Source organism: Mytilus edulis, chromosome 5 (genome assembly GCF_963676685.1).
Source record: "Mytilus edulis chromosome 5, xbMytEdul2.2, whole genome shotgun sequence".
NCBI lineage: Eukaryota > Metazoa > Mollusca > Bivalvia > Mytilida > Mytilidae > Mytilus > Mytilus edulis.
In genome coordinates, this window is record NC_092348.1 from 9,782,592 (window position 1) to 9,807,257 (window position 24,666).

At 32.3% G+C, this 24,666-nt stretch overlaps 2 protein-coding genes and 6 non-coding genes across 11 annotated transcripts in view; 1 reads left to right on the plus strand and 7 right to left on the minus strand.

Annotated features, from left to right (window-relative positions):
• Positions 1-722: 722 nt before the first annotated feature.
• Positions 723-861, minus strand: LOC139525620 (U4 spliceosomal RNA). Its single transcript, XR_011664951.1, has one exon. It is a non-coding gene; the product is annotated as a U4 spliceosomal RNA (small nuclear RNA).
• A 921-nt stretch (positions 862-1,782) lies between these two features.
• On the minus strand, positions 1,783-1,921 carry LOC139525622 (U4 spliceosomal RNA). The gene has a single exon (XR_011664953.1). It is a non-coding gene; the product is annotated as a U4 spliceosomal RNA (small nuclear RNA).
• A 921-nt stretch (positions 1,922-2,842) lies between these two features.
• On the minus strand, positions 2,843-2,981 carry LOC139525623 (U4 spliceosomal RNA). Its single transcript, XR_011664954.1, has one exon. It is a non-coding gene; the product is annotated as a U4 spliceosomal RNA (small nuclear RNA).
• Positions 2,982-3,902: 921 nt separating this feature from the next.
• Positions 3,903-4,041, minus strand: LOC139525624 (U4 spliceosomal RNA). The gene has a single exon (XR_011664955.1). It is a non-coding gene; the product is annotated as a U4 spliceosomal RNA (small nuclear RNA).
• Positions 4,042-4,962: 921 nt separating this feature from the next.
• Positions 4,963-5,101, minus strand: LOC139525625 (U4 spliceosomal RNA). The gene has a single exon (XR_011664956.1). It is a non-coding gene; the product is annotated as a U4 spliceosomal RNA (small nuclear RNA).
• A 921-nt stretch (positions 5,102-6,022) lies between these two features.
• LOC139525626 (U4 spliceosomal RNA) lies at positions 6,023-6,161 on the minus strand. Its single transcript, XR_011664957.1, has one exon. It is a non-coding gene; the product is annotated as a U4 spliceosomal RNA (small nuclear RNA).
• An 8,408-nt stretch (positions 6,162-14,569) lies between these two features.
• On the minus strand, positions 14,570-22,573 carry LOC139522913 (uncharacterized protein DDB_G0286299-like). Of its 4 annotated transcripts, none has more exons than XM_071316542.1 (2): positions 22,317-22,573; positions 14,570-17,607 (listed from the first exon to the last, which is right to left on the minus strand). In XM_071316542.1, exon 2 carries the CDS (start codon positions 17,478-17,480, stop codon positions 16,041-16,043), a length of 1,440 nt encoding a protein of 479 aa, XP_071172643.1. In that variant the 5' UTR covers positions 17,481-17,607; positions 22,317-22,573; the 3' UTR covers positions 14,570-16,040. The 4 variants fall into 4 exon arrangements, with proteins under 4 accessions (XP_071172643.1, XP_071172645.1, XP_071172646.1 ...); XM_071316544.1 differs by having other exon boundaries at positions 22,483-22,570; XM_071316545.1 differs by lacking the exon at positions 22,317-22,573 and adding an exon at positions 20,506-20,530.
• A 158-nt stretch (positions 22,574-22,731) lies between these two features.
• LOC139522915 (short transient receptor potential channel 4-associated protein-like) overlaps positions 22,732-24,666 on the plus strand; it is a 30,900-nt gene continuing 28,965 nt past the window's right edge. The window contains exon 1 of the mRNA XM_071316546.1: positions 22,732-22,933. Coding sequence (XP_071172647.1) covers positions 22,832-22,933 — 102 coding nt within the window. The 5' untranslated portion in view covers positions 22,732-22,831. The remainder of the gene's footprint in view (positions 22,934-24,666) is intronic.

The following is a 24,666-nucleotide window of genomic DNA, read 5'->3' on the forward strand; positions in this document are numbered from 1 at the left end:
CACAAGTTTGTATAGTGGCTATATTAATGGGGAGATAATCTCTCAGTAAACTACGTAGGGTATACGCATATATACGATCTCTCAGGTGGATGGACGGATTGGTGTTTAACGTCCAGTGGTGAATATTACATGCATATCAGGATAAGAAGACAGAAATACATGAATTTTAAGATCTTTTAGCGATAGTTTACGACAATTTGTACATTTGTCGATAAAATCTGCACTGAAGCAATATATAAAAAAAACTGTTCATATTTTGATTTTAATGATTCATTTTTTTAAAAAGGGGGAGGGGCTGTTAAGTTCGGATATTTTCCTAGATGTAATGCTCCTAGTCAATTACAATCTATCAAAACCACCAAAAGTGGCATTCATTCTTCAAAACAGATGAGGAAAATGATGAAAATGATGAAATCGTTTGTATTATAATGATTTGATGCATCAAAACCGTGTTTGTCATTTTCACATGTTCAGTCACAACACTCACTGGTCAGGAGGATGTAGATGATAGAGATCAACCTAGAAAATGTTGAGTACTTCAATGCACCTCATTGAACCTAAAAGAATGAGATCATGCGAATTTGTGTTTCGCCAAATTGTGTCATCTGATCATTAGATTTACCTACTAAAAGAAAATTACTTGAATGCTACTTTAGCATTTTGTCATATGTTTCAAAGCAGTTGGTTTGGTCGACTTTTCTTTATTTAATTGTGTATCATTGCCTCCGTAGAGGCGTTCAGAAATTGCGACTGCTGCCGTATTTCAGGCATCAGCGCGGGGTATTGGGTATAGTTTTCAACTAGCAATAACCACGCCTCGGATAAACCTCATCGGCTATGGTACCGCCACTGCGCAAAGCTAATGAATAACGTACAGTGTACACTGTTTGTTTTAAACTACATTTACTCTATCAAAGGTATTCTAGTAATTTTATTCCGTGCAAAATTTTGGGTAGCTGACATTGTTCTACCTTTTGTACTTGGCATTAATTTACATTTGAAAGAGGTTCATCCTTTTTGATGTTCACTGAAATGACAAACGGCTGTTATAGTTGAGAAAACACAAGTTTGTATAGTGGCTATATTAATGGGGAGATAATCTCTCAGTAAACTACGTAGGGTATACGCATATATACGATCTCTCAGGTGGATGGACGGATTGGTGTTTAACGTCCAGTGGTGAATATTACATGCATATCAGGATAAGAAGACAGAAATACATGAATTTTAAGATCTTTTAGCGATAGTTTACGACAATTTGTACATTTGTCGATAAAATCTGCACTGAAGCAATATATAAAAAAACTGTTCATATTTTGATTTTAATGATTCATTTTTTTAAAAAGGGGGAGGGGCTGTTAAGTTCGGATATTTTCCTAGATGTAATGCTCCTAGTCAATTACAATCTATCAAAACCACCAAAAGTGGCATTCATTCTTCAAAACAGATGAGGAAAATGATGAAAATGATGAAATCGTTTGTATTATAATGATTTGATGCATCAAAACCGTGTTTGTCATTTTCACATGTTCAGTCACAACACTCACTGGTCAGGAGGATGTAGATGATAGAGATCAACCTAGAAAATGTTGAGTACTTCAATGCACCTCATTGAACCTAAAAGAATGAGATCATGCGAATTTGTGTTTCGCCAAATTGTGTCATCTGATCATTAGATTTACCTACTAAAAGAAAATTACTTGAATGCTACTTTAGCATTTTGTCATATGTTTCAAAGCAGTTGGTTTGGTCGACTTTTCTTTATTTAATTGTGTATCATTGCCTCCGTAGAGGCGTTCAGAAATTGCGACTGCTGCCGTATTTCAGGCATCAGCGCGGGGTATTGGGTATAGTTTTCAACTAGCAATAACCACGCCTCGGATAAACCTCATCGGCTATGGTACCGCCACTGCGCAAAGCTAATGAATAACGTACAGTGTACACTGTTTGTTTTAAACTACATTTACTCTATCAAAGGTATTCTAGTAATTTTATTCCGTGCAAAATTTTGGGTAGCTGACATTGTTCTACCTTTTGTACTTGGCATTAATTTACATTTGAAAGAGGTTCATCCTTTTTGATGTTCACTGAAATGACAAACGGCTGTTATAGTTGAGAAAACACAAGTTTGTATAGTGGCTATATTAATGGGGAGATAATCTCTCAGTAAACTACGTAGGGTATACGCATATATACGATCTCTCAGGTGGATGGACGGATTGGTGTTTAACGTCCAGTGGTGAATATTACATGCATATCAGGATAAGAAGACAGAAATACATGAATTTTAAGATCTTTTAGCGATAGTTTACGACAATTTGTACATTTGTCGATAAAATCTGCACTGAAGCAATATATAAAAAAACTGTTCATATTTTGATTTTAATGATTCATTTTTTTAAAAAGGGGGAGGGGCTGTTAAGTTCGGATATTTTCCTAGATGTAATGCTCCTAGTCAATTACAATCTATCAAAACCACCAAAAGTGGCATTCATTCTTCAAAACAGATGAGGAAAATGATGAAAATGATGAAATCGTTTGTATTATAATGATTTGATGCATCAAAACCGTGTTTGTCATTTTCACATGTTCAGTCACAACACTCACTGGTCAGGAGGATGTAGATGATAGAGATCAACCTAGAAAATGTTGAGTACTTCAATGCACCTCATTGAACCTAAAAGAATGAGATCATGCGAATTTGTGTTTCGCCAAATTGTGTCATCTGATCATTAGATTTACCTACTAAAAGAAAATTACTTGAATACTACTTTAGCATTTTGTCATATGTTTCAAAGCAGTTGGTTTGGTCGACTTTTCTTTATTTAATTGTGTATCATTGCCTCCGTAGAGGCGTTCAGAAATTGCGACTGCTGCCGTATTTCAGGCATCAGCGCGGGGTATTGGGTATAGTTTTCAACTAGCAATAACCACGCCTCGGATAAACCTCATCGGCTATGGTACCGCCACTGCGCAAAGCTAATGAATAACGTACAGTGTACACTGTTTGTTTTAAACTACATTTACTCTATCAAAGGTATTCTAGTAATTTTATTCCGTGCAAAATTTTGGGTAGCTGACATTGTTCTACCTTTTGTACTTGGCATTAATTTACATTTGAAAGAGGTTCATCCTTTTTGATGTTCACTGAAATGACAAACGGCTGTTATAGTTGAGAAAACACAAGTTTGTATAGTGGCTATATTAATGGGGAGATAATCTCTCAGTAAACTACGTAGGGTATACGCATATATACGATCTCTCAGGTGGATGGACGGATTGGTGTTTAACGTCCAGTGGTGAATATTACATGCATATCAGGATAAGAAGACAGAAATACATGAATTTTAAGATCTTTTAGCGATAGTTTACGACAATTTGTACATTTGTCGATAAAATCTGCACTGAAGCAATATATAAAAAAACTGTTCATATTTTGATTTTAATGATTCATTTTTTTAAAAAGGGGGAGGGGCTGTTAAGTTCGGATATTTTCCTAGATGTAATGCTCCTAGTCAATTACAATCTATCAAAACCACCAAAAGTGGCATTCATTCTTCAAAACAGATGAGGAAAATGATGAAAATGATGAAATCGTTTGTATTATAATGATTTGATGCATCAAAACCGTGTTTGTCATTTTCACATGTTCAGTCACAACACTCACTGGTCAGGAGGATGTAGATGATAGAGATCAACCTAGAAAATGTTGAGTACTTCAATGCACCTCATTGAACCTAAAAGAATGAGATCATGCGAATTTGTGTTTCGCCAAATTGTGTCATCTGATCATTAGATTTACCTACTAAAAGAAAATTACTTGAATACTACTTTAGCATTTTGTCATATGTTTCAAAGCAGTTGGTTTGGTCGACTTTTCTTTATTTAATTGTGTATCATTGCCTCCGTAGAGGCGTTCAGAAATTGCGACTGCTGCCGTATTTCAGGCATCAGCGCGGGGTATTGGGTATAGTTTTCAACTAGCAATAACCACGCCTCGGATAAACCTCATCGGCTATGGTACCGCCACTGCGCAAAGCTAATGAATAACGTACAGTGTACACTGTTTGTTTTAAACTACATTTACTCTATCAAAGGTATTCTAGTAATTTTATTCCGTGCAAAATTTTGGGTAGCTGACATTGTTCTACCTTTTGTACTTGGCATTAATTTACATTTGAAAGAGGTTCATCCTTTTTGATGTTCACTGAAATGACAAACGGCTGTTATAGTTGAGAAAACACAAGTTTGTATAGTGGCTATATTAATGGGGAGATAATCTCTCAGTAAACTACGTAGGGTATACGCATATATACGATCTCTCAGGTGGATGGACGGATTGGTGTTTAACGTCCAGTGGTGAATATTACATGCATATCAGGATAAGAAGACAGAAATACATGAATTTTAAGATCTTTTAGCGATAGTTTACGACAATTTGTACATTTGTCGATAAAATCTGCACTGAAGCAATATATAAAAAAACTGTTCATATTTTGATTTTAATGATTCATTTTTTTAAAAAGGGGGAGGGGCTGTTAAGTTCGGATATTTTCCTAGATGTAATGCTCCTAGTCAATTACAATCTATCAAAACCACCAAAAGTGGCATTCATTCTTCAAAACAGATGAGGAAAATGATGAAAATGATGAAATCGTTTGTATTATAATGATTTGATGCATCAAAACCGTGTTTGTCATTTTCACATGTTCAGTCACAACACTCACTGGTCAGGAGGATGTAGATGATAGAGATCAACCTAGAAAATGTTGAGTACTTCAATGCACCTCATTGAACCTAAAAGAATGAGATCATGCGAATTTGTGTTTCGCCAAATTGTGTCATCTGATCATTAGATTTACCTACTAAAAGAAAATTACTTGAATACTACTTTAGCATTTTGTCATATGTTTCAAAGCAGTTGGTTTGGTCGACTTTTCTTTATTTAATTGTGTATCATTGCCTCCGTAGAGGCGTTCAGAAATTGCGACTGCTGCCGTATTTCAGGCATCAGCGCGGGGTATTGGGTATAGTTTTCAACTAGCAATAACCACGCCTCGGATAAACCTCATCGGCTATGGTACCGCCACTGCGCAAAGCTAATGAATAACGTACAGTGTACACTGTTTGTTTTAAACTACATTTACTCTATCAAAGGTATTCTAGTAATTTTATTCCGTGCAAAATTTTGGGTAGCTGACATTGTTCTACCTTTTGTACTTGGCATTAATTTACATTTGAAAGAGGTTCATCCTTTTTGATGTTCACTGAAATGACAAACGGCTGTTATAGTTGAGAAAACACAAGTTTGTATAGTGGCTATATTAATGGGGAGATAATCTCTCAGTAAACTACGTAGGGTATACGCATATATACGATCTCTCAGGTGGATGGACGGATTGGTGTTTAACGTCCAGTGGTGAATATTACATGCATATCAGGATAAGAAGACAGAAATACATGAATTTTAAGATCTTTTAGCGATAGTTTACGACAATTTGTACATTTGTCGATAAAATCTGCACTGAAGCAATATATAAAAAAACTGTTCATATTTTGATTTTAATGATTCATTTTTTTAAAAAGGGGGAGGGGCTGTTAAGTTCGGATATTTTCCTAGATGTAATGCTCCTAGTCAATTACAATCTATCAAAACCACCAAAAGTGGCATTCATTCTTCAAAACAGATGAGGAAAATGATGAAAATGATGAAATCGTTTGTATTATAATGATTTGATGCATCAAAACCGTGTTTGTCATTTTCACATGTTCAGTCACAACACTCACTGGTCAGGAGGATGTAGATGATAGAGATCAACCTAGAAAATGTTGAGTACTTCAATGCACCTCATTGAACCTAAAAGAATGAGATCATGCGAATTTGTGTTTCGCCAAATTGTGTCATCTGATCATTAGATTTACCTACTAAAAGAAAATTACTTGAATACTACTTTAGCATTTTGTCATATGTTTCAAAGCAGTTGGTTTGGTCGACTTTTCTTTATTTAATTGTGTATCATTGCCTCCGTAGAGGCGTTCAGAAATTGCGACTGCTGCCGTATTTCAGGCATCAGCGCGGGGTATTGGGTATAGTTTTCAACTAGCAATAACCACGCCTCGGATAAACCTCATCGGCTATGGTACCGCCACTGCGCAAAGCTAATGAATAACGTACAGTGTACACTGTTTGTTTTAAACTACATTTACTTTATCATAGCTGATCCGTATACTATATATATATATATATATATATACTCTGACTCTAAAGTGCTTGGCAGCTCGAGAACTCTCGATGGAATGATAGAAAATAACTAAGTCCACGTTTATATAAAAGCATGTCACGTGGCTGTTCATTTATTTGGCAATTTTTTAAGTTATAATTTTTCCTCTGTAAGATGGAATAAATGTGAAAATAACTGAACTAATTCACAAAAATGTATATGAAAAAATACTGCAAGTAGAAATATGTAAACAAAGTATTTATAGGTCTAGTTCCCTGTCCGACCTCTGTTAGAGTCGGGTAACTGAATAAACAAAAGCTAGCTTTTGATTCTTCAAAAAGCTGAATTTGTTATTTTTTTTAGATGCCACAACAAAGTTGAAATATGTGTCTTTGTTTATTTGGTTTTGTTAAGAGGGTGATGAGGTTTATGGCGGATCTTATTAACAGATACTGCTTGCTTTTTATAAGGCCTTGACACAGATGTCGGAAGAAGCCATAAAAATGATAATAGATTTCAATCATATAAAAATTAGACTTTGTTTCTTTTTTGTAACCTGTATAGTGATGCTAATTAAGAAAAACATGCACTTCAACTATCTATCATGTTATGCCAATGAAAAATTTATTTACAAAACCTTCGCAGTATTTTCAAGTGCTAAATCACTCATTTCCCAAGCGACCAGTTCTGTTTATTTATATATTCAATTTTACTTATAACTGAAAATATCCAGATAATATCTGATCATATAGAATTTATTTTCTAGTCCTTACAAAAGAACTTATGCACATTACGTAATTTGATATGTTGTCTTACTTTTTCACAGACGATAACACTGGTAAATATTGTATGTCTTTGTCTATATTTTTAACCTGAAAGTTATTATTGTTAGATAATAAACTTAAATTCCATTTTTATACGAAAACTTGAAAATGGTTGAGCCAAAATAATATTTGCAAAGTCTTTGTATCTAGATTATATACAAAGCTAAACAATGTCTAAACTATAATGATTCATTTTGGTAATGGTCAATTTCCTATGAATTATTTTCACACTTGGGCTATATTCCAAAAGATCCTCCACTGAACAATAGCAAATTTTCATTGGGTATTAAAATGTATGATATTTTGTTTAATGTGTAAATAATTACTTGTTTCTTTTTTGTATGCAAAATCTTCATACACATGGAGGAAATACAGATTCATTCATTCGTTCATTATGTCTGTGTTCCAGCTTATTGTTATTGAGGAGATTTTGATTAATTAAAATTTTATAAGACGTACAACCTGTGTACGTTTGAAGTGTAAAAATCGTATCCTTAATTTCAAGTTACAGATGATTATTTTATTTTATATATTTTGACAGTGTAGTTGGTTATCTAGAAAGGTGTGTATTAAACTATTTTTTTGCTAATTAATTTGCTAATTCATATAATAAATGAAGTTTTAATGTAGAATATTTACTATTTTGAATGTGCAAAGTTAAATTGTGTAAATTTACTCTGTAGTTTGTATTTTAAAGGAATATAAGGGTTTAGAAGATATCATATAAGGGGAGGTAATTAAAAAAATCCGCTAGTTCTATTTTTAGTTCATTTTAAGATTTGATATATATCTGAGACTACTATAACACATACTTTTTTAGTAGACTCAGTATATATATATGAACACAATGCCCATATAGTTATTCTAAACTATCTGATATTATATTCGAAATGAAATGTTTCATCTATGTAAAAAAAAAAAGAGAGAAAACAACAAAACTTGTATCTTGTATTGATTAATGGCATATGATAATAGATTTGTCATTTGTGGAAGACTCAATGCACCGGTGCCTTCACAGATGTAGTCATACACTAGCAGTTACTGAATATTATTAAATACGAAATACGAAATATTTTATTAAAGAAAGCTCAATTATGAACATAATCATTAATAGCATAGATATAACAAAGAATAACATTTAAACAATCTTAACTCAAGTATTAAATTAAAAGGAAAGTGGTATCACAGTCACACCAAACCATTAACAACCTAACGATAATAGACCTCCTATTACTTTGAATAACGAGTTGGTGTATGCTTATATATATTACTTAGATCGCCGGTTAACGCGTACAACTTAATTATTCAAGTTGTTTTATTAGATGCTAGAACATATGGATATTATATTTTTGATAAATGCAAAGCTGTCATAGAATAATGAAATCAATGAATCAGAATCCTAGTTCTTGCTTCTTGTTTACTGTTTTACTTCTGTCAAGGTATAATGGTTAGTCGCATTATAATTCTTACTTTATTTCATTTCCAAAGAGAGACATCAGACAGAGACAGCAGAGAACAACAATTACTGCTCACTTTATGTTTATGTTTTCAGGAAAACCCTTATTTACTGCACCTTTATTCCTATATTGAAACATAAAAAAAGAGATTTAAAAGCTACGTGGGGTAGTTTTTATTATTCTCGGTAAATAATTTAAACAAATTTCAAACCTGTTTTTAAATTAAAAGTAGATCTATCCACAAAAAAATTTAAATCTTAAATACACATGATACACAATCGTCGTTTTACTGAATAAATAAAATAATACATTACTGAAATACTCAAATTTCACCAATTTACATATAATTAAGAGGTAAATTATTTAATAAGCACTTAAACCAACTCAGATAAAAATAGTTTAGAATGTATCGAGTTATATTTGTTTCTTTGTGGTGTTATTAAGTTCGAACAAATTCCGAATGCTTAATAAAACAAATGCGCTGCTAGTATTGTATAGCACATTTGAAGCAGATAATTAAACATACACGTTTATCCTCATCTGTATCCAACCAGTTTAATAAAAATATAGAACTCTGATTCTGTAATGTTTGTATGTTAAACTGCGTATGGTAATTATTGGTGTAGAATTGTCAACGGCAAAGAAAATAAGTTGTCACACATTTTGTATAACTTTATGTTTTTTAAAATATTCACAGAATAATTGTAAGTCTGAATGAGTTATGTTTATAAAAAATATTCTTGATTCATGTGGTTATAGTAATATTTGGTTAGCACAAAATGACTGAGTAATAGTTTAAAACAGAAGTTATTTTACCAATTTCAACAAAACTGGCGTTCAAATATATGTAATTCGTCAAAAGGTTTATCATATAGATTATATAAGGATAAGCTAGAATTCGAAAAATATTTAAATATATTACCAGATAGAGATTGGGTTATATTTTGTAGATTTAGAACTGGTAATCATAGATTACCAATTGAAACTGGAAGATGGATAGGATTAGATAGAGAAATGAGATATTGTAATTTATGTCAATGTCAAGAATTAGGTGATGAATTTCACTGTCTTTTGAATTGTATATCCCTAGACGACTCAAGAAAACTGTTTTTGGATAATTGTTATTGTAACAGAGTAAATATAATTAAATTTTGTAAATATTTACTTGACAACACAAAAAAATAAGTTAAAAAATATATGCAAATTTATAAAGGTTATAAAATCAGTAGCAGGTCTTCCTGGTTAGCCTTTGTCTATTTATTTTTCTATTATAATAACTTCTTGTATATATATATATGTTTAGACGAGTTGTATATACATAATGTACACAGCCATGTATCACCATCACTGCTGGTGATCCGATGGATTAATCTGTTGTAGAGTTGTCACTGGATCAGACGTACTTATAAATATAATTATTTTCTGTGACTGTACCTTACATTAATTTGTAGGATCCATTACTATAGATAATTTAGCTGATCTGTAAAAATAACTTCTCCATGCCTTATATGTCATGTACTGTAGTACGACGTAGATTAAAATTGACGTGGAAAGTAACACACGGCCACCGAAAGCTTCATTTTTACGAAGCCCAGGTGGTCGTGTGGTCTATCGGGACGGCTATACAGTGCAGGCGATTTGGTGTCACGATATCTCAGTAGCATGGGTTCGAATGCCGGCGAGAGAGGAACAAAAGTTTTGCGAAAGCAAATTTACAGATCTAACATTGTTGGGTTGATGTTCTGTAAATTTGCTTTTGCAAATTTTTTGTTCTTCCCTCGCCGGGATATTATATATATATAAATAGTAATTGTAACATTCCTATCTTGTCATGTGCACAATTTATACTATGTATTATTACTTCATTCTTTGTACCAATGTGTATACAGTGGTTTTAAAGAATAAACTTGTCTTGTCTTGCATTGGAGACCGAGTATAACGAAATCAGAGTTCTACGTTTAATTAGAATGAAAACGAACAATTTTAAATGAACCTCTTCCATAGCTATGCTATTAGGTTTTGTGCTAAAATTGTTTTGCTAAAGAAATATACCGTTTCCTTATAATTGTTTTTTTTTTAAACTGGGTGAAATCGAAAAACACCGAGCTATATTGTTACTCCTCGAGAAACGGTTGATGGTTCGACGACGAGCTTATGATGTTTTATTTGAATGAAAGAAAAATTATAATTGTTTGCCATGTTTACAATCATGTACGTTCATTTGTGTGTTTTGGAGTTTAGTTGGATGTCCATTTTCACTGAACTAGTACATGTACACATTTTTGTTAAGGGGTCAGCTGATGCCCGTCGCTGGGTGCGGTATTTTCTAGCTGTTTTGAAGACCCATTGGTGACCTTCGGCAGTTTACTTCTCTTTGGTCGAGTTGTTGTCTTCTTGACACATTCCCAATTTCCATTCTCGATTTTATAGCTTATTTATTTATATAACCTAACTCGCAGTCATGACTGGGGTTATGAAGTTAGTGGTCAGTGATTGAATGCGTTGTAACACTGATGTGATAGACTTTTCAGGATAGCAGGCAATATGAAGTTATATTTAATGTTCTCCTCGGGCCTTCTCAAATCACACAAGCTGTATATAATCATAATCATACCAGGTATACAGCTTTGTGAGTCATCTATACTATACTATATACTTGTGTGTGTCGCTTCTCTTCCTTCCACGATAAATTAATCATCATGCCTCTGTGTTATATAGGTAACATGCATAGTCGCATTTGTCATCCATTCTTGATCATTCTTATGATTATTCAGATTGAGATATGTTTGGAGAAAAACGACAAAGGAGTCCGGATATTGATTCCGACATCAGACTAACTTTTAGTAATAGATAAGACTTCATGTTTGAAGCGGTGCAAATTTCAAATTTAATTTGACTTTTACCAAAAGATGCATTGTATAGCAAAGGAGAAGAATAATTGTGGTCTGAGGCCAGAAACACGAAAATAATTGAATTTAACAGAAAGGAAACCAATATCGGACTTTAGAAAAAGGGAGAGGGCTTTTGATACCTTCTATGAAATTCTCCATACATAATATCTTTAACAAAAAATCATCCTACAACCGAGTTCACAAGCTGTATATGCCCGCGATTTCGCGGGTGTGTTCGAGTTGTATATACAATAGGTTTTATTTTATTTAGTAATCACGAAATCAATGTTTCCATTTACAGTCCTAGTCCTAGTGGGTTTTCATCATGTTTTCGTTCTGAATATGCATTCTTTAAATCTGCCAATGGACGTTAAACATTTATGAACTATCATTATACTATGAATATTCATGAAACAATGGCCATTGAACGTTAAGCAGACAACAATCAAATATTTAAATCCTAAGGTTAAAGCATTTTAAATGTTATCTCCGTGACTTTTGCTGATTTAAAGCCTCCATCAAACGTTATAGTCTGGGATCAGTTAACATTGGTGATTAGGTGATTAACATATAGGACTGTGTTAAATAACTTGTCATCAAGTTTTAATTACTTTAATCTACTAGATATACTCCACATCTGTCATTAGGATTTAAATATAAATGTATAGGTTAAGATACAATGCGATTGACCTTGTTCCCAAAGCCTGTATGAAATGTACTACTTAGATAAGTTGGGATCTAGGGCATAGGTCCAAACATAAGTTTCAATAGAAGTATACACAGGGGTTTAATAATTAATGCATGGTGTAGAATATCATTCAGTTTGAATTTTAATAATACGATTACAAACCATTCAGGACATCCTAACAACTTCATTTTTAAAAAAGATCAAATACAACTGTACATCTCTATTAAAAGTTGGTTGGTTTCTCATATTGAATATATGAGTTGTTTGATATGCACTTATCTGCATGACTATATAAGTAAATAAAATGGCTTTCAAATAAAACTGTACATCTCAATCAACTGTTAATTGATTTTCGTATATTGGATATAAGATGTTTAATATGCACTTATGTGCACGACTACATAACTTTTAAGGAAATAGAAGTAAACAGAATACTTTATAGATTTCACAGTGGGCGTGGTGATCCGTGTAATTACATTTATCTAGAAAAAAAAAGTTGAACATGTCCCGTGTAGCAATATAGATAATAGACGTAACAAATGCTTTATTAAAGTCTCGCCACTTACCAAAACCGAAGATTGGAAAATTTATAATATCAGCTGCATTTTTAATCTTGTCTTTATAATTAAGCTTTTATATCTCACTATATGGTATGGGTTTTCTAGTTTTTGAAGACCGCATTGTGACCTAGCTAAAGTTGTTAACTTCTATGTCATTTAGTCTTGATGTATAGTCTCATTGACAACCACACCACATCTTCTTATGTTTATGCAATGAGAGAAAATTAATAAGCATACTTGAGAGAAATATTGTATAAACTCTGAAATCTTTTCAAAAGAATACAGTCATTTCGTATGAAAGCAACTAATACAGTCATTTAGTATGAATGCAATCCAAACAGTCATTTCGTATGAAAGCAGCCCAAACAATCATTTCGTATAAAAACAACTCAAATTGTCATTTCGTATGAAACAATTCATACAGTAATATTGTGTGAAAACAACCCATAGTCATTACGTATGAAAGTAACACATGCAGTCATTTCTTATGCAAAGCAAACCATACAGTCATTTCGTATGAAAGCAAACCATAGTCATAAGTCTGTGATAATTGTAAGTATATTTTAGAAGATGAAGCCCATGTTATTTTATCGTGTCCTTTATATAACGATTTTAGAAAAAAAAATACGTATTTGATGAAGCAACACATATCAATAGTTATTTTATGTCTTTTGATGGTAAACAGACATTAGCGGGTTTTTTTTTTACAGATAATTATATGATTCGTAGCTGTGCCAAAGCCGGCTATCTTATTTGAAATAGCCGTAAACATATTTTATACTGTAAATAATGTTCTTATAAATATATTTTATAAAAGACGAATTATATATAATGTTTTAATGTCTCTTATAATTCTGTACAGATTATAGCTCTCTTTTCACGTCTATATATTTTTACATTAAATGTTATGTTGTATCATATATTATTGAGAGGTGAAATTTTGATAAAATATTGAATTGATTTATGTTTAATTCTATCTCAAAACGTATGCAAACTGCATACAAGAAAGAAAACTGCATACAGCCTTTACTTGAAAGAAAAACAGTTGTACTTAAAGCACTTGACTTAACTTATTTTGCAAAGTAATTGTGTCTTTTTAAAATACTTTTCGATTAAATAAATGCGTTCTTCCATATAACTGCTTTCATAATTGACTTTAAAAAGAGTTCAATTCAATGTAACAGAAAGCACTTGATAAAGACTTGTTAAATAAAATTCAAAGGAATTTGCCAATATAGGAAATTACATACACGTAATACTGTATTTAATCGATCGTTCTAATAACATAATTGTCATTTTATAGATCCGTGATAATACGAAAATTGGTCTTTTGATCGATTTGGGCTAAAATACTAAAAACATAGGATATCGGTCATTAATATGTGTTGTTAGCAAATTAATGAAGATTGTTTTGTACACAATAGTCTTGAGAGCACTATTGATTGAGTTGAAAAGTGTAAAAAGATAAGAACGGGACCGATATTTCACAATTTTGGACCTATAATTGCATCTGTTTCATTTGATTTCAATATTATAAGTTAGATTAGAAATGACCTGTAAGTTTGAACTTTTTAAAGAGTGAACAAACTGATGCAGACATTGTCAATAGAATAGAAATATTTCAAAATACACAATTGCGACCTTCGTATATCTAAAATAACACGGTATTTCTATCGTGGTTAAGTGCTCCCTACAAACTAAATAAATAAAGTATCATTTCCAATACAGTTTTGCAATGCGACGTGGGCAGTTAAACAAACGCTAACTTTAAGCTAACAAATGCTTCTCCAAAGCAGTTAATTAAAAAAAATAATTCAGAAGGATGTTTAATAAACCCACTTTAAACACTTTGCTCTCGGAATGTATGCATATAGCTTTGTTTACAAAACAATTTCTCACGATCCAACAAAAACTATATAAAAAAATAAAAGAGTATACATATTTAATGTTGTAAATAAATATTTGTTATAAATAAACATTTAATACAAATAAAACAATAAGGATTGTTCAACCAATCCAAAAAGGCACTATATTAACAAAGTGATTGCACAATGAAAAAGAAATAAAACAAGATTATACATAAACCATGCTGCATAAACATGTAAACTGTTAGTGACCATCCAGAGTAAATGGTACTTAATTCGTCATGCAGATGACATTTCAAGATAGATTCGACGGTTGCTTGATGGGTCTTTTGACATCATATTAATAGGGATCGGTCCAGTTTCATTGACATATAAACAAACACCAGAAGTTACTTCGCTGCTACATAACATGATTGGTGTTTGTTGTTTGGTCTGTTGTAATGTCCAATATGTTTGGTCAATTGTGTTATCATTTTCATGTTTATTTTGAATTTACATAAACAAAAATAATGTCATTGTAATTCTATAATTAATCATTTAATTCAACAATGTTTATTGAATTTTTTTTTATTTCAAGGCCTTAATTACAATATACTTATTTATTGGAATTATAGTTTTACATTGTATTCCTTGGTCAGCAATTTCTAAGCTCTGTTGGTATTTGCATGTGGGATTAATTTTAAGTTGAAACATGAATTGTATTGATTTTGGCAGTAAAATAATCAACTACTTTCCTTAATCGTTCTTTTGAAACCCGAATATTTGGCACTCTAAGCGTATTGCACCTCCTACCAACTGTTTGTTTCAAATGAAAACATAATCAGATTAAAAGGATGTCATAAATGTTCCTTACAGTAACATGATCGAATATTGTATTTATACATGCTGAAATGCAAAGCGCTTCAGAAGAGGCGTTGGATTTTAACAGGTATACTGTTTTCTGCAATCCTTTTAGATTTATTTTTAATTTGTCATATTTCTACCTTCAAATTCTACTGAGAAATAAATGAATAACAAAATAAAATCAAGGACAGTTTTCTTAATGTAATACTTTGAATTATTATGCATTATACCTTCTCCTGTGACAACGAAAATAAATCAATCGTTTCTAAATATGTTAAAGTCTTTAAAACTTAGTAAATGTTAAATATCAGAAAACAATTAAAATTATCATCGAAACTCGAAATTTTACTATCAGAAATAAAATAAATGAAATAAATCCGTCGCAATTTGCATCTTTACATATATGGAATCATTAATCGAAAATAAAAAGTCGGGTACTTAGTGCACTTACAACATCAAAGCACCATTGTTTTTGACTGGACTCATGCAGTTCATTCACAAAACAACGAAAGCTGCAACCCGAATAATATTCAGTCATTCAAGAGAGTCTATGACGGGGAGGGACTTAATTATTCGGGTTTCGAAAGCTATTGTTGTTTATGCTTCAAACTTTTTTGTGTGTCACACTTTATCATTGATAACTTCCTTTCATCTAGAACATAGTTTAACGCGATTCGACGCCCTACAATGTTTATAGCCATCTATGTGTAGTTGTTGGAACTTCTAATCGTTTTCCCGAGATTTCAGGCAAAAGAGCAGCGACATTTAGTGGTTCCTTTTTATTTCTGAACCGCTTATCTCCTTTCAGCGGCTGCATATAATCCTGAATGGATCCTTTGTCGGATCCGTTGCCGTTGTCACATATTGTTATTGTTGTTGGTGAACTATAGTTCTTACTAGTAATTGTTCTTCGCGCAATTTGTTTTCCATTGAGAGTTGTTAATAAAGAATGTCTTGTGCTTTCTATTGCCATTTTGTACGAATTTAACGTTTTCTCGAGATCAAGGGTTGGTAGATTGTAATTAGTAGCGTTATTTCCCGACGAAGTTGTATATTTTAACTGAGTGACGGGTGCATTTTTAGAATCGGACGTTGAAGCTGTTGACAGCCGTGTGATTGGATTCAGTTTTTCCGGAGGTTTTAATTCTTGTGTCCCTATACTTTTGGCAGTAAACACCTCCTCTGGCAATGCCTCTTTCTTATAAGGACGAGGAGTTACATCCCTTTCTGTTCCTTTCTCCTTTCCTTTAGGTCTAAATAATTGTTTTATGGGATCTTCCTGAGGTTTCCGTAATCTAGTATCGTTCGCTATTTCTTTTTCTAAGGCATTTATTCGTGTTGAAATATTTTCAATATATAGGTCACTTCTAGATTTATATAAATCTGCGGGTAATAAAGGAGCACTTTTGATTTCTGGAATAAGATACCCGTCTTGGTCTTTCTGGCAACGTTTAGAAAAGTCAGATGATTTCGTACTTATCGCGCGTCTACGTGATTGGTCGTTTCTAGTTTCTTGTTTCTCAGATATTTCTAAACAAGTCTCTTCTGATTGTAGATCTAATTGAGTTAACTGTAATTTCAAGGAATCTTTTGGAACACTTTCTCTTTTATTTTGCTTTTCAAATTCGCGTTTTAATTGGCGTTTCAATTCTTTCTGATATCTTTTGCTCTGCCAGCTCATAGATACTTGCTCTGGTTGTTTTTTGTTTACAGTGAACCATTCCCGTTTGTCTAAACCTAAAAATTTCATGGTTCTATAGTACCCATTGTGAGGTACGTATCTGTATGTAACTTGTTCGACCATTCCTTTCCAGTGTAAATACGAACCACTTTCCAATTCATCACCAACACAACGAACAGTTGGCTTCACGTCGCCATCTAAACTGGTTTTCTGCCAATCTGGTACTCTATTGTCATTAGGTTTTGTTTTTCGTTTAATCACGAGAGATGTTTGGTAAGGATAGTATCTCGGATGTGACGAAACAGCCTTCCATGGAGTGACTGCTTCGTTCCAGTTGTCGTTTACAGTGTTTTTCAAATTGTTTACGTCATCATATTTTGATTCTTCACTAAAACCTGTCAGAGCAGTAAGAAATTGACGATTTTCGTTCATATGGACCTCTGCTGACATTTTTGTGCAAAGTGGCCTCAATATTGGATTTTTTGTTACTTAACTCACTTTCTTTTGTTTTCATTGCCAATCACATGTTCTTTTAACAACTTTGGTTACTTTGTCAAAGAAGAAATTACCACTTTTTCTGAAATAAAAATAAAAAACACACATAATGAATTGATCTATACAAACATGACAAAATACAGTGTATATCTTAACATAAATGTAAATGCATTATGTATATACGCATGTTTCGTTTTTAAACTTCAGACATGTGTGTTGTATTAAGTGTGTAAGGAAGCCAAAAAAGCACATTAAGAAATAAACATAACTTTGACACTAGCCAAATGTCTACACCATGTATGTCAAACACCTAAATCGCATCGAATTGAGATAAGCTGTGTGTCTGTACAAATTTAAAATAGACTGTCGAAAAACTTGTATCAATGCAAATTCCCTGAAATGCACAACTAAAGACAGTATTTTACTAGGTTCATTATTCGATGCATATTCGAGTGGAAGGCCTAATTATAGTCGCACATTTATCTTTCTCAATATTATCTTTAAATTCTCAATTTTCAAATCAAGTTCATATTTTTTTTCCTTCATATTAATAAAATTGCAACAAATTTTGTGTAAGAAGTACATTATATAAATCATTGGGTCACCAATATTCAGTTTCGTTTTTTTTTTTTTGTGTGTTATTTTCATTTGGGGTGCATATATGTAAAGAGGAGTTTTGATAAATTTACCATACACAAAGCGTCAATATGTAAGCGTAAGGTCAAAGCGCTGTATACATGTATGTATTGTGATGCAAAGCCCCGAAAGGCGTGTTTTTTTTATCCATCCGTAAACATTGACAGATTGGTAAATGCGTCAAAATTTGTCCAACATGCATGATACATGTAATCCTGTATACGATTCACTACATGTAAGACCAATTTAACCAAAATTTATGTAGCAACAATGTTTCAATTTCAAGAAAATATCGTACTTCCACCAATTTTACGTGCCAATGCATTGGGATACATATGCATATCTGTTCATATATATATAAATATCATGATATTGAGAAATTAGAGATACATGTATTATTTATTTCAAATTTTAAATTCAAGCCATATATAACAGTTGTACAAAAAAAATCCATAAAATATGTGATATCACACATTTACTGTAACTCAACAATAAAACGAGCCACTTCAATGATGATTGTTTGATTATTGGATGTTTAACGTCCAGTGGCAAATATTTCATGCCTGTTCAGGACTAGAACAAATTAACAATTAGTACAATAAGTAGGTCCTATAATCGAGGTCATCCAGGAAGAAGGTCAGACAAACTTAAACTGCCACGAGAAAATGAGGGAGTACTGGCTAGGTACAGATATAGCCTCGCAATGGGCCATCTATGGACTCCTCAAAGAGTAGATACAATTAAGTGTTCTCAACGTGCAAGGAGCAAGCACTCTTTTAAGCACGAGGCATCGGATTTAAAGTCCCCATTCTGACCGGACACCCCGTTTTACGGAGGGGTTTCCTTAGGGTCAGAGTGAAGACTAATGGTTACTATATTTCTATTCATTTGCTCATTGTTGAAGGCCGTACGGTGACCTATAGTTGTTAATTTCTGTGTCATTTTGGTCTCATGTGGAGAGTTGTCTCATTGGCAATCATACCACATCTTGTAAATTCATGCAAACTATATATTTTTTAAACATGTTAAAGAATTTTCAATAATTCATCATAATCTTTTAATAAGATCAAAATGTTATCAGTGCTTATACATTTTTGATACAATTTTGCTTTGACGTATTTCCGTAATATTTTGCATCTACAAACACCTGAGGACAAATGGATTACTTTGCATCTGAAAGACAACACACATAGCATTGCTTCGACGGAGCTTGAGTTTTTATTAAAACATGCTTTATGAATCTTTATACAGTATAAGTGAAATGTATATTGAGAGAAGCCACTATAATGTCAATACATGTACTTAGTATGATTCATGACTAGTATTATAATACATGTATATATATAATCAAGATATTGGAAATAATAACTCTATAGAGGAGGAACGTTGTGATATTTTTTCTTTTTTCAATGCTACAAGTTTGTACTGTTTTCTGTCTATTTTTTTGTTATTTATATGTTTTTCTTTAGAACTGGAATTTATACTTGCTTGTACAATGATTATTTTCTCAATACTTAGCATAATTATTAGGTGTTCAGAAAGACGACTTGATGTTTGTCAGACTGACTTAAAATTGCATATATAGGTGCAACACTTTAAAATTTCGGTACAATGAAAGATTTTTGAAAGTAACATTTGTGAAATAAATAAAGCAAAATTTAGCCCTTATTACTTATATTATTATTATTTGAACATGCAGCACAGATTACATATATGCAGACATAAAGATCCTTTAACGGTAAATTAATGTATCTCAAAAACAATTATTAGTATGCCGAAATCCTATTCTGCATGAATTTTACTAAGTTTGAATATAAATATGGATGCATAAGGTTCATATGCAGCCAAACAAAAATCAATATACTTCTAAGGGTCTACATGCACATGTATGATCATCAGCAAAAGACAAGTGTCAATACAAAATATTGCCATTAACAGACTTTCTAAGATATTCTCAAATCATCACATCCCCTCAAGTTAAATATAATTATGTAGAGATAGCCACTAACGAGACATCCAAATTACTGACGTGGAAAGTGGAAAGACAGCTTTTTGGAGCACTCAACTCATGAACTCTGACCCCTTTTTGTAGTTGAATAGATAATCTTATTTGGAAGATCATGCATTTTGTCATAAAATGAAAACTCACGCAAGTCTATTATATCAATATAAAGGTCAAAGCTAAAAAAAAAACCCTCTTTTTTAGGACATTTTTTTTGTTTTAAAGTATATACATTTATATGACCTAATTTTAGGTGACAAACCTGGTTAACAAGAATTTTATCCTTTAAAATAACACGATAACACATATATTATAAAGAACAAGAATTTGAAGTATTGTTACCTTTATTTCGCTACCTGTTATTTACACATTAAAGTACTCCGAACATAACTGATATTTTAAACCCGTAACCGGAGATAAAAGACACACTTTAAAACCAGACCTTAAGCACACCAGACTATGAATATTAAATGATCCGTGTAATCTCCCTCGAACTGAACCTGATATGTTTAAAGCATTTAATAAAGCTAAAGATTACTTTATCATGGTTCAGAAATTAAATATGAGATACTATTGTATGGGTGTCTAGTAGTTTTTATTGTTTATTTTTGCAAGTGTTTCTCCCTTCTTTTTTAACTTCCTTAAATTGGGACCGAAAAATTAGTAGACGTACAAATAACGCTATTTCCGAACCGAGTGTAGGACGATATAACAGCTTATTTATACAATGTATGTTTGATTGGCAGGGGGCTGGTTCGCTACGATTATTGCTTAGATGCAGGCGGTATGTGAAAGAGGACAAGATACAGACGATCTGTTGATATGTGAAAGAGGACAGGTTTTCAGCAAAAAAATCAATTTCAATTTAAAATAGGTACCTCAAACATATCTATATTTGCTAACTTATAGTTATAGTTGAGTCATCTTCATCTTGCATTTTATTTTAAGCATACATTTTTTACCACATTTGTACTATAAATGCTGATGGGGACGTATTGCTTATTTTGTAGTTTCCAATAAAATTGAGAATGGAAATGGGGAATGTATCAAAGAAAAAACAACCCGACCAAGTAATGAACTAGAGAAGTTCTCGCTCGGACACACACTCCATAATCTAGTATATTATAAGAGCATAAACTTGAAGCACGGGGAGGCATTTTACTGTCTCCACACGGCACTAAAGACAAACTCTGTAAAAAATAAAATTGAGAATGGAAATGGGGAATGCATGCTTGGTGTGCATTGTACAACGTATGGTAGAGGTATTTAATGATATACTTTTATTTCAAATTGTAAAGACTGCTTTCGATGATGGTTCACTAACTCCATGAAATAGGGAAGAGTTGTGTCATGAACGATATTTCCTTCACTAGAAAAACTCTTCTTCAAATAAGGGGCATATGGCATTCACTGGAAACGAAAATTCTATTTGGGAAGGTCCTGTCATTTGTAAAATTGCAATTCTTAATACTGCTATAAGTTGTGTAGACAGAGGCTTAAGCTATGATAACTTGATTAATTATATGCAGCCGATATATAAAATTGGATAATACCTCAGATTTGAAGCAGGGGATAAAATGATATTTATTCCAAATGACTACATGTATGACACTTTAAAGTTCATGTGGGAGTTTTTATGCATGGAAGCGTAATTATTATAATGAAGGATTTCAGTGGAAAATCATGAGAAATTGTTCAAATAACTGTCCACAGACGTTATGGTAAAAAAAACTTGTATTATATGTTTTCCAACTATCCTAATTCATTAAGTCTAATCCATCTACTTTTTTTTACTGTGCACTGTTTTGTGGTGAGTCATGACACAATTGAAAGTTTATCCGTCTGACAGTTACAAAAGTTAAAATATTGAGCAAAATTTAAAGAAAAAGACCTATCTTCTCACCTTTTATTCATGCATTTATAATTAACAGTAAAAATTGAAGTTCATTCAAGTATAGAATCCCACTTATAACTACTCAAATAAAACCTATTTAAAGGTCAATACAATTTGAAACATTTATATTTACTGATTTAGAGAGAGAGAGAGAGAGAAGAAAACTCACTGCTTCTCAAAAAAATTTAAAACAGTTTCGCACAATTGTTATTTTAATTCGCTCATAGTGTGGGGGGAAAAGATAAAGAAAAATACATACCTCACTATTTATTATATCTCGTGTCATAGTTCATTGTCACTTAAATATTACAAAATTAATCCATATTTGAACTGTTTTACAAACTTTAATTCAACTTTGTCATATTAAAACAAAACATCATGGTTATATGTCTTTATTTTGTTTACAACAGAAACAAAATCAATACCGATTCACATGTATAGATGTCTTTAAAATACAACATTCTATTTCTAGCTTTACGAAGCGTCACACCTCTCCATGGGCAACTGTTATGTGTCGCTTATATCACTGAAACTATTGAAATCAATTATTAAAAGGATGAATTATTTTGTTATGCACAAATTTAACTAATTTATTATATGCTCAATATGATTTGCAACTGTTTGATTTGACCATGTTTTGTTTTATATTGACGATACATTTTATTTTTAATGGTGTATGCGATTGCAGGAAGTGCGTGCGAAAGAGTGCGCAGATAATTTTTACCGCCGAGCTCAGTTTCAGCTGTTCAGTGAAAGAGAAAGCAAAAAAAGACAATGATACGACATAAAAAGCGAACTTTTCCCAGTAAATCTTCTGTATTCCTTGCCCAAGAACAATGGCAATATTCAGGAAATGCCTATAAACGCTTAAGTCAGGTTTGTTCAGACAACTCGAAAAAAAATCCCAACCTTATTTTGACTTTCACATTCATCTTGAGAAATGTAAACAAAGATAAGTCTTCCTTTTCTATACATTCCTTTGTTGAATTTGATTTATATTTGTCTTTCTTATTTATGAATATGATACAATTCGACATATATATCTTCTTATTGTGAATTAAACTCTGCTGAGTGATGCTGTTCATGCCCCACCTGGGTTTTTCCATTATGAAATTTAATCTTCACATTATACTTTACTCTCTTGACTAGTCCTGAACTTGCATGCGATATTTGCCACTGGAAGTTAGCCAACCACCAATTAATCTTGATAGACAGGAGTTCTAAAAATGTAGTTAATAGTTTCAAAGAAAACACACTCAGTCCTAAAGATTTTTTGTCACTTTATAAATCAACATGATAATCATTACACAATCTGATATTGGCAGTAAGTTTAGAGGAAAGAGTATTAATTTAAGAACCTGGGAACCTTGAGTCATATTAAAGTTCAGCATTTCACTTTGCTACATTTGTAATTATAAACTCAGCGATGTTTTAAAAGTAATTTTGGTAATTATGTTTAAAAATTAATACTCTTCTGAATATTGCAAAGAAAATGATTGACTATAAATAACAGTATAATGATTAGCAAGTTTCTATTTAAGGTAACTGTTTACAAAGAAAATATTAGGCCAAATAAAAAATGTATGTGTGGTTCATGTTACATCCTTTTTATACGGCCGCAAAAGTTTTTTTTGGTCGAAAACTGGTATGACGTTGGTGTCGTCCGAAAAACATTTGGTTTTCGCACTATAACTTAAGTATACATGTAAGAAAATAGAAATCTATGAAATTTAAACACAAGGTTTATGATCACAAAAGGAAGCTTGGGATTGATTTTGGAAGTTTTGGTCCCAACAGTTTAGGAATAAGGGACCAAAAGGGTCCAAAATTAAACTTTTTTGTTTGATTTCATTAAAAATTAAATTATTGGGGGGTCTTTGATATGCCAAATCTAACCGTGTATTTAGATTCTTAATTTTTGGTCCTTTTTCCCAATTGGTCTACATTAAGGTCAAAAGGGTCCAAAATCAAACTCTTGGGGTTCTTTGATATGCTGAATCTAAACATGTATTTAGATTTTTGATATTTGGACCTGGTTATCAAATTTGTCCACATTGGGTCTAAAGGGTCCAAAATTGACCATTATTTGATTTCATCAAAAATTGAACTCTTGGGGTTTGTCGTAATTTCTGCTTCTTGCTATGTTTTGATATAGTTTTAAAGCCAGCAAATACGAATACTCATAAAACTAGTAAATACACGGAGTAATAAATAAATACGGACATCAAATCTGTTGTCTGTTCTCTCTCGTCATTGGTAGCGTGAATAAATGATCAATAGTAAAAATGATACTTTTATTAATAGCCGATATCTTTCCATATAAGTACAATATTCCAACAATAATATATAATAAACATACGGGACGAAACTACTAAAATAATAATCTTTCTCATGTATTTTCGTACGGGTCAACTGGGATTATCTTACATATTACAATGATAAATACGGTAAATAAATGCAAGGCATACAGCTAATGCGCTGCTTCTTACCTCTAGGACCCCCCGGGATGAGCCTTGCTGCAAGCCAAACGTAAACACAGCAAAGACTGACGAACGTGACGTTGCACTCGTATTTATTTTAAATTACCGGAAGTAAATATTCTAAGCAGG

Bases quoted from the DNA above. Each gene is read 5' to 3' on its own strand.
- LOC139522913 (XM_071316542.1), bottom strand. From the start codon at position 17,480: ATGTCAGCAGAGGTCCATATGAACGAAAATCGTCAATTTCTTACTGCT.